This window comes from Procambarus clarkii, chromosome 35 (genome assembly GCF_040958095.1).
Source record: "Procambarus clarkii isolate CNS0578487 chromosome 35, FALCON_Pclarkii_2.0, whole genome shotgun sequence".
NCBI classification, from domain to species: domain Eukaryota; kingdom Metazoa; phylum Arthropoda; class Malacostraca; order Decapoda; family Cambaridae; genus Procambarus; species Procambarus clarkii.
The window spans coordinates 35,034,961-35,044,979 of NC_091184.1; the positions used below are offsets into that span (position 1 = coordinate 35,034,961).

The window sequence follows — 10,019 nt, forward strand, 5'->3', positions numbered from 1 at the left end:
TACTTTCCTTTATAGTATATTTAAGAGTGTCAACTTAATGTTTGGAGTGTCAAACCCAACACAATATGGCTGAGGCCCCACTATTTAAACTTCTTTTCGTATTCTATGAAATATCACAGGTATTGTTAATGCTTGTAACGTTTATTACAAAAGATAGACATACATTTGATGCTATTTTTCATATTAAAATCTAATTTGAGGCCCGAAAAATATATCTATAAAATCTATAAATAGGTTAGAACCATACACATGCAAGCATGCCTTTTTCACCAGTAATCAACTGAATGCCACAGAAAATGGAATCTTTACTTTAGCTACTGAAAACGGAGCAAAGTCAAGGGGAGATGACTAGGATAAACAGTTTCCAACCTGACTCTTCTCGCACATAAACATGTCTTTCTTGACCTCATTTCAAATTATATAGAGTACTGAAAGCTCATTTTCCATAGCAAATATACTAAGGAACTCATTTTATGACTAGAACGCAAACTAGGACCCCTCATTCAGATTCAAAACACGAGAATTATTGACTGAACATTTACCCACATTCAAGCACACACAGGACTCTTTAAAGCTATCTAAACTTCTTTAAAACCCTAATATGACCCATCTCACATGCAGATCCTGTTCTATGACTCGCCCTTCATGTCAATGTACCCCACAGTATCATGCAAATTCAAGATAAGGCTTACTACACCTATATATCCAACTTGGTCTTTGTAAGGAATCTTGACCCCCCTTCTATGCTTGACCCCACTGGGGTAATCATAGGTAGGGGGTCCCTATTGCAGACGTCATGTCACGTGACACCCCCACGACAAATAAGGAAAATTTCACCTGATTGGCCCATGACCCCGAGACAGAAAGAGAATTTTTCTACTCGGCTCCTGATTGGTCAAAAAATCGTGCCCCGTTCTCACCGCTCACCTCTGACCATTACAGAAAATGGAGCTGTGCCCAAGGGCTCCCTGTACTATTCAGTCATAGCCTCATTAAAGTACTCCAAAAACTTCTATATTCGCTTTCAACTGTGTTTCTTGGTTTGAATCTATTGAACATTCACCCTCTGATCCATTCAAAAGTAAGGGCCCCCAAATTGATACCGTATTACTCTCGTAACACCCCCGGGCCAAATCGTGAATTTTTGCTCATGCCATTAAAATACTCCAAAAACGTTTATATGCCTTTCACCAGTGTATTTTTTGGTTTTCATCTATTGAACATGCACCCACTGATCCACTCATAAGTAGGGGACCCCCCTCTTGATGCCTTAGACTCATCTTAAAAGCACGAGAAAAAACAGGTTAGGATAGGGCACCAGTTCCTCAGGTACATCCTGGGTGGTGGGCCCTTGGTTCCCCTGGGGGGGAGAATGGACCACCACCCAACCCAGCCAGCCAGCCAGGTGCGCGCCCAGCGCGTCCTGACCCAACTGCTTGAAAAAGATTTTCACGATCTGGCCCCCGGGAGTCAAGTCGGCATGGAAGTGCCCAACCGTTTCTGAAAATCAATTCCCCATGTGTCTCCTTTTACACTACTCGCAGGGCCCTATAGTAATAATAATAACAGTTTATTTGTAAGAAGGTACAATTCGTTGGTGAGATTACGTGAGATTGGTATTTTTACATCTATGCAAAGCCACTAACACGCATAGCGTTTAGGTCAGAATGTAGTTGGCCTGTAGAGAGGATAATAATCAAGGTGACGCCATAGAGAGTGACATAACATGTAGAAAGGACAAGTATCTATTAGGAACTGTAGATGGGAAGCCCCACCTGGAGGTACCACACACATGTTTTTAACACATAAATGTACTTGAATTCTGATCCGAGTTCAAGAGCTAGCTAGGCCTTCTCAGAGTATATACGATAAGAAAAGACACTGGTTTTGGTTGATGGAGGCATTAAGGTCTAAAATCCTCTGGAGGGGTTATTAAAAAATACAACAAAATCTTACATATCATTCAGCAAAGTATTCTTCAATCCAGAAGGTAGCGCATCACCCAAGTAAACTCTCCCACTGAATAGAGCTGTTGTAGCAGTGGCACTATCTTACTGACCACTCAAGAAGTAAACTTTAGTCCTGAACATAAGTCTCAGACTATAGCAAACTCTCACTGTATACTCACGGAGAAAAATGTAAGTATCTTGGTGTAATTATCCATTCGTCACTGACCAACCAACAAGTATACTTTCATATTATGGCTATAAAGCACTACAGAAAAAAAATACATACATATATTTATGGAAAATCTTTAGGTTTTTTGAGGTCGTTTGAATATTTTATTCTTAATAATAATAATAATAATAATAATAATAAAAATAATAATAATATTTATTTAAAAAATATAAAGAACATGATACAGTGGCTAAATGACTGTTACAGAGTTCATTTAATAAAGCCACTAATACACAGAACATTTCAGGCATTACTTTAAATAATTAAGTTAAACTAAATTATATATAGAATTGATGGGGATAACTTAAACGAAAAGTGAGCTAACATATATATAAATTGTTCACAAATTTAATAAATGATATACAGTATACAAAGTGATAATTTAACAACAGGAAAAAACATAGTATTTAATGTTAACAATAACAGCAAAACACATTATTGACTTATTTAGAATGAGGAAATGTGAAAGAAATTTGTTACATAATGTTTATTATATATTTCTTAGTCTCTCCTTTAAACTGGTTGAGAGAAGTATAGCTTTTAGTCACATTTGGGGAGGTCATTCCTAGTTGTGCTTGCGGGGGTTGAGCTTTGGCTCTTTGGTCCCGCCTCTCAACTGTCAATCAACTGTGTGTGTGTGTGTGCGAGTTCTGCCAATGGACATTAGAACCCGAACGCGTCACTCCCAGCAACTATGCTGTTCTCATATCATTTCAAGGGATATACTGTCTTAGTACCTTCTCTTACGCTGACAGAGCACAGCAAGTCGAGCTGTGAGTGTGAATGAGAGTGCTGTGTACAGCAGTGACCAAGTTGAGGAATTCCATACAATAACATGATGTAAAACTCTATCAAAACAATAGTAATAACTTAATAGATCTAATAGACTGATATAGACCTAATAGATCTAATAGGCCTAATAGACCTAATAGGCTAAAAACAAAGATGTTACTCTTCGTAGGCATGAGGAGGTAAAGTACACTTCCCACTACAATAAACAGTTTACAGCTAAAAGTTTAAATGTTAAATGGAATACTTGCTGTTGACCAAGCTGTCCCTATTGCGTTATTGGCAATATTGTCGCCACATTAACAAAAGTGCGGGTAGTCTCTACTATCAGTTATATTGAGATATCCTTAAAATGCCAGTTTTGTTTACAACAAAATAACGGAAATACATTGTTCTTTCTCATTAGCCAACATTAACCCTTGCTGCGTGTAAAGGTTGGCCATGAGGGAGGATTCTCAGCTCTTCTGCTGAACACATTATTTAAGATCTTCGCGACTCTCAGCGTTTCTTGTCGTCCTTCTAAGACCTTGTCTCGCCCGGTGGCGAAAAACGCACTTGAGGTCTGATTCTAATGCACTCTTGGGAACAGCTTCATTAGGTTTCCATCTTTGGGTTTGAGGACGATCTCACTCAGGAGCTGAAGTTTCTTCCTGGGTGTGACACTCTCCACCCGGAACTTCCGAAGCACGCTACTCACCACTACTTTCTCCTCGATCATGCCGAACTTCTGACCTGAAGGAACACATCTTAAGATGTTAATATTGGGAACTCGTTCGTCAGATTTTATAGGTTCTAAATATGGAATTAGTTGAGGTTCCTAAAGATGTTGACGTGCATCAACCGTCCATACACGCTACAGTTATGATATTAATCAACCACTTAGTTTAAGATGATTACTCTGAATAGCCTACCCAATAATTCTTCAAATAACTTAGTCTCTCTTAAAATTTATACATAGTTTTCTTCTTTATAGACGCACGTTTGTTTTACAGGTTAACTTAATTAAAATAACTAGGCTATTCATTACAACAGGAAAAAGGCTTTTAATGAGTCTCTTACTCTCTCATATCAAATTACCTCACATATTAATAATTTTTTTTTATTTTTACAACATCTCCTCTCGCAGTATTTACCAAGCTCAAGGCGCAGGAGAACGGAAATTAAAACTGACAACACAGCACCAAGAATGAGCTTTGAGTAAAGGTTCACTCACCGATGCAGTTCCTAGGACCGGCGCTGAAGGCGTTGTAGGCGTAGGGGTGACGCTTACTAGCATTCTCCGGCAAGAAGCGGTCAGGGTCGTACACCTCCGGGTCCGGGAATTGCTCAGGGTCACGATGTAGTGCGTAGTTGAAGACCATGACGGAGGCGCCGGCAGGGATGCGGTATTTTCCTGGAGGAACACAAAGGTTAGTCATGATACTGTGGCTGTCTAGGCCACAGTTTCCAGCATGATTCCCTAGTATCTGGGTTCCTTTTCGTCCCGTTTTCCTCCCGTTTTCTTCCTATCAAAAACAAAGACAATCGAGCAGTAACTAATGACGGCTAAATGGCCCCACCACGTACACTCGTCTTATATTAATTCCTATATTCATGGCATTGTGACCCCTACACTGGAGGATTCCAGTGAAGGAGTCCAAAAATCACTATTCAGTGCCCGGGTGCTCGCAGGAAGTGGACCACAAAAATGGAAGTATTGCCCTGATAGCCTTCCACACCTTGGCTGGGGCCTCTGCGACGCTCTTCAAGACTCCCTTCTTTTCTAGCTTCTTACTTAAGGGTATTTACCTCTTAGTGACTACGGGGAAGTAAAGTCTAGCTATTTATGCCCCAGCCAACTAGCCTTCTTATACCTGATGCAATATAATTTCACTATTGTGACGATGGTTCTCTACCTGGGGTATGAACAGCGGCAGGAGCTACTCAGTGCGACTTGGTCATGAAAATATGAACCTTTTCAACTCTGATTTACGATTGATAGAGGCACACAAGTCACGTGTTTGTAAATACAGTAACTTTTCTGCATTCTCCACGGTCAGACTCCTTCTTTGCTCTTGAAATTATCGACCAGATATTCCATTATTGCAACTGAGATTGTCAACAAAATACAAGCTGATCGGATGAAATTTCAGCCATAGCAAGAGACAAGTCGTGTGTCTTTATAAACGTGATTGATAGGTTGTCGACTCTCCGGAAAGATGTAGCAAATGATACCGTTGTTCTCATTCACGGCCACTCTCTTTCCACCAAGCGGCTGTTGAATTCCTGCTTCCAAAATATCCTTGGACTGTCGAAACATTTAAAGCCACTTCCAGCTGAATCCTAGATGTGCTTCCATGATGTTGTGTGTGTGTGTTTGTATGAGGTGATTGTGTTTAGGAATCTAGTGCAAGCAGATACTTAGTATCATTTCTTACCAATTGTAATATCCTCGCTGAGGTGTCTGCCGATGTAGGGAACAGAGGGGAAGAGTCTGAGGGCTTCTTTGATGCAGTTCTCTGTGTACTTCATCTGTCGGACGTCGTCCATGGTGGCCGCCCGCTCCGACCCTTCGAAGATGGCGTCCAGCTCCTTGTGAACCCGCGCCTGGGGGGGGGGGGAAGCGAGCAATACAAGATTAATTACTTAATATATGTAGTGATTTATTTATATCCCAAAAGGTACAGTGGGTGGTGAAGGTACATAGTTTGGTAATTAAGTGGTACATTCTTGCAAGGCCACGTTGCAACCCGTTCTCGCACTTTCTTTAAGTCAATATTGACTTATTAAATAAGTGCATATGTGACATACTAATTTATTGTGAATATTTTACTTTACCTTGAAAAGCTTCATAGAAAACATCGACCTTACCTAACCTTCTTAGTATGTTCAGATAAGCATCTTATTGCTTCGTAATTACAATTATTACTTAACCAATTATAGGTATAGGTTAAGTAATAATTGTAATTACGAAGCAATAAGATGCTTATCTTAACATACTAAGAAGGTTAGGTAAGGTCGGTGTTTTCTATGAAGCTTTTCAAGGTAAAGTAAAATATTCACAATAAATTAGTATGTCACATATGCACGTATTTAATAAGTCAATATTGACTATAAGAAAGTGCGAGAACGGGTTGCACTAACACATTACAGAGAAGTTTAACTCAAAATTAGCAGTAATTTTTATATCACAATCTTGAACATAGAACAAATGAGGTGATATTTGAAATGTGCTAAATTTGAACTTATATAATTACTATATTAATATGAAGTAGTGATAATGAGAATTTACGTTAATGTTAGGGTATTCCTAGATAGCAAAATATTAAGCGAAATCTCAACAGGGAGCTGTGTGTGTTGTCTGAAGACAGGATATCTTATACTTCTGATAGCAGATTGTTTGCTGGGTGAGGATGTGCTTGAGGTGGTTCAATCCCCCATGCGACCTAAAGCTGATTACCCATGTTCTAATAATCTCATGATTGTTTCAGGCGTAGGTTAGACATATATATGTGAACGAGTTTGGGGTGGATATATACAGGAGCTGCCTTGTATAAGTGAATAGGCTTCTGCAGTTTCGGTAGTTCCTATATATTTATGCTATATTCTTATATATCTTATTTGTTCTTATATGTTGAATTGTTTATCACAATTTATATTGTAGTTATTTGTTGATATAAAACCGTGCAACAATGTACCTTTTTATCTTATCTGATATGTTAGATTAAGGACCACCCCGAAACGATATGCGTGTTAGGGAGTATACAAGAATGTAAAAATATCCCTTTAATGTAATCTTACCAACCCATTGTAACTTGTTGTAAATAAAATATTATATTATGTTATTATTATATAATAGTAAAGAGATCTTGGAGAGAAATATTGCTAGACTGTTGATAAACATGAAGAAATGCAAAATGGTGTTGATTTAGAAATTCCGTGATTGGGAGAAATGTTTCCTGATACTTTTCTTTTAATAGTTTCGTTCTACTCTTAGATTAAAAAAAACTGGAAAATAGGTTAACACGTTCCATGGCCGTTCTTATGTTACTGATAAACAAAAGTCCAAATGAAAGCTCAAGGAACGTTCACGGGGCGTTCAAATACGTTCACTGAGACAATAAAATACATCTTAAAGGGATAGAGTTTCTTAGGCTATTCCTACCCTCCTTCCATAAGAATACTTACAGCAATGATCTCTGAATATCATAAGTTACGGTCACAAAAAATCATTTAGTTTGGTCTGGGCTTAAAGCCTAATCTACCTTTGGAAGTTATTAAGGCTTTCTATCCAACCAGCAAGTATACTTTACTGCTGAACATACAATGCACTACAATGTATATATATACACCGAGAAGCAGTTTACTCCTCTCAGTGTGTGTATATTCCCCCCTGTGTGTATTACCTGTATCTCAGGGTGCCTGCCCAGGATGTAGAGGCACCAGTTGATGGCGACGGTGGTGGTGTCGTAGCCGGCAAAGACGAAGAGGTCCACCTCCTCCCGGATGTCTTCGTCGGAGAGCACTGCGCCGCCTTCGGAGTACTCCAGCAGCAGGTCCAGGAAGGCCAGGCGTTGTTTTTTACCTGAGATGAACAGTGACTTGGTATTATATATGCTTGGCTATGCTCTCTGTTCTGTCTATCTCCCTTACTCGCCCTGTGTGCTCTCTCTCTATGTCTCTCTGTCTGTCTGTCTCTCCTCTCTCTCTCTCTCTCTCTCTCTCTCTCTCTCTCTCTCTCTCTCTCTCTCTCTCTCTCTCTCTCTCTCTCTCTCTCTCTCTCTCTCTCTCTCTCTCTCTCTCTCTCTCTCTCTCTCTCTCTCTCTCTCTCTCTCTCTCTCTCTCTCTCTCTCTCTCTCTCTCTCTCTCTCTCTCTCTCTCTCTGTCTCTCTCTGTCTTTCTGTCTCTCTCTCTCTGTCTCTGTTCTCTCCCTCACGCTGCACGTCAATACCATGACACTTCAGAATTGCTACATTAACGACACCACGAAAGCAATACGTGCAAGATAACATCAACAATCAGAAATGACTTAAAACTGTAACAATTGTACTCTTTTGCTCATGTCGTGCCCAAGAGGTCATCGCCAGCGACATGTCGTATTTACCCAGGTGCTTGTCGTCCTCGCTAGTGATCCCAGCTCTCTTCTGTTCGTACAGGATCCTCCTGGTCTTGACGATGTTCCGCGTGAAGGTGTGAAGTGTCTTAAGGAGCCCCGCCTGCTCCTTGGCGTAACCCAGGAGCCAAAAGATGAAGTCTGGCTGCAGCCAGAGGACGATCATCCGGTTCTGGATGAGGTGTTGAATCCTGTATAAATATAAACTTGAGGATCAGCGTAGCTTGTGAGGTATGGAAGATTAATATATAAATTATATTTTTTTGCAGAATTCTCATTCATTTTTTCCTCGACATATTTTTCCCCCGGAAATAACAAGAAATTGAAATAAGTTTATTGAGGTAAAATACACACAAAGGTTAGCTCAAGCTATTCTCACCTACCTCATCCCTTTGTGTGTATTAAATATCAAGTCTTAAGTATATTTGAAGATTTTAATTCATCAAGATTCTAGAAAAGAATGTTTTAAATATTTTTTTTTTAGCTTTGTTAAAATACTTATATCTATAAAATATCTGTTATATCTTCCACATGTCTCAGGGCACCGTAACAAAGTTGTGACGGTGTGTTACGTGACAGATAAAATGTTGGAACTTTTGTCTAAAAAAAAAAAATCCTGAAAAATATATATAAACTCTTGATTTTAAAATTTTAAAATATCAGCCAAGCCAAAGAAAAGGCTCTAACAAATATTTCAAGGCATTTGCCGGTAAAATTAAGGTTAAGGATTTAAAAATATATATATTGTTAATTTAAAATATAGCAAATAAGATAAAAAAACGGTATTAAGGAGAGTATGAGAGTCCTTAAAGACGAACCTGTGGACCGCCTTGACGTAATCAGACTCGCTGTTGTCCTGGGCGTTGACGGAACACCCCATCGCCGCCTCTGTCAACACACACACATACCCCTGTCTCAGTCAAGGCTGTCAAGCTCTTGTCATTTACTTGGAGAGCAACCTGTCTTCTCCGGTACCTTGTTCAGTGTTCTTTATGTGTGTGTATGTGTGTGGTTGAGGTAATTCCAGGAATTACTTCTTGATTTTGGTGTATCAAATTACAAGAGAGAGAGAGAGAGAGGGAGAGAGAGAGAGAGAGAGAGAGAGAGAGAGAGAGAGAGAGAGAGAGAGAGAGAGAGAGAGAGAGAGAGAGAGAGAGAGAGAGAGAGAGAGAGAGAGAGAGAGAGAGAGAGAGAGAGTGAGAGAGTGAGAGAGAGAGAGTGAGAGAGAGAGAGAGAGAGAGAGAGAGAGAGAGAGAGAGAGAGAGAGAGAGAGAGAGAGAGAGAGAGAGAGAGAGAGAGAGAGAGAGAGAGAGAGAGAGAGAGAGAAAGAGAGAGAGAGAGAGACAGACAGACAGACAGACAGACAGACAGACAGACAGACAGACAGACAGACAGACAGACAGACAGACAGACAGAGATTTATGTTTTTGAATACTACTACCACAACTACAACTACTACTACTACTAATAATAATAATAACAACAATAAATAACAAAGCTAACCTAACCATACCAGAAAAAACACACAATTAATAACAAGACATATAGCAGTGACAATGTAAACAAGACGGCGACCAAGGAGGAAAAAAAAGCAATCAACTCACCGCAGATGATATCTAAGGTGCAGTTGGTGATGTAAGGAAAGATGTCGAACTCCTCTCCGTTGGCCTCCTTCTGTAGCTTGTTAATCAGCTTGTTGCTCTGGCTGTTGAACACCTCCAGGTGGTTCTCCAGGATCTTGAAGTGGAAGGCCGGAGTGAGGAGCTTCCTGCGGGTGTGCCAGTCTTTGGCTGTCGAGATGGGAGAGGTTAAGAGGCTCAGTTTGGAGGGTTAGTTTATGATGCATGTATCCTGTACCTATCCTGTGGGTGGTAGTGGATCAAATTCCTATTCTGTTGGTGATAGTGGACCCCCATTCCTATCCTGTGGGTGGACCCCATACCTATCGTGTGGGTGGCTA

At 40.0% G+C, this 10,019-nt stretch overlaps 1 protein-coding gene across 1 annotated transcript in view; it reads right to left on the reverse strand.

Moving 5' to 3' along the window:
* Positions 1-2,482: 2,482 nt before the first annotated feature.
* LOC123768552 (cytochrome P450 4C1) overlaps positions 2,483-10,019 on the reverse strand; it is a 13,464-nt gene continuing 5,927 nt past the window's right edge. Inside the window, exons 6-12 of the mRNA XM_069336076.1 lie at positions 9,664-9,849; positions 8,878-8,947; positions 8,051-8,250; positions 7,353-7,531; positions 5,385-5,553; positions 4,181-4,360; positions 2,483-3,699 (exon numbers count right to left, since the gene is read on the reverse strand). Of these exons, the coding sequence (XP_069192177.1) occupies positions 3,536-3,699; positions 4,181-4,360; positions 5,385-5,553; positions 7,353-7,531; positions 8,051-8,250; positions 8,878-8,947; positions 9,664-9,849 (1,148 nt within the window). The 3' untranslated portion in view covers positions 2,483-3,535. The remainder of the gene's footprint in view (positions 3,700-4,180; positions 4,361-5,384; positions 5,554-7,352; positions 7,532-8,050; positions 8,251-8,877; positions 8,948-9,663; positions 9,850-10,019) is intronic.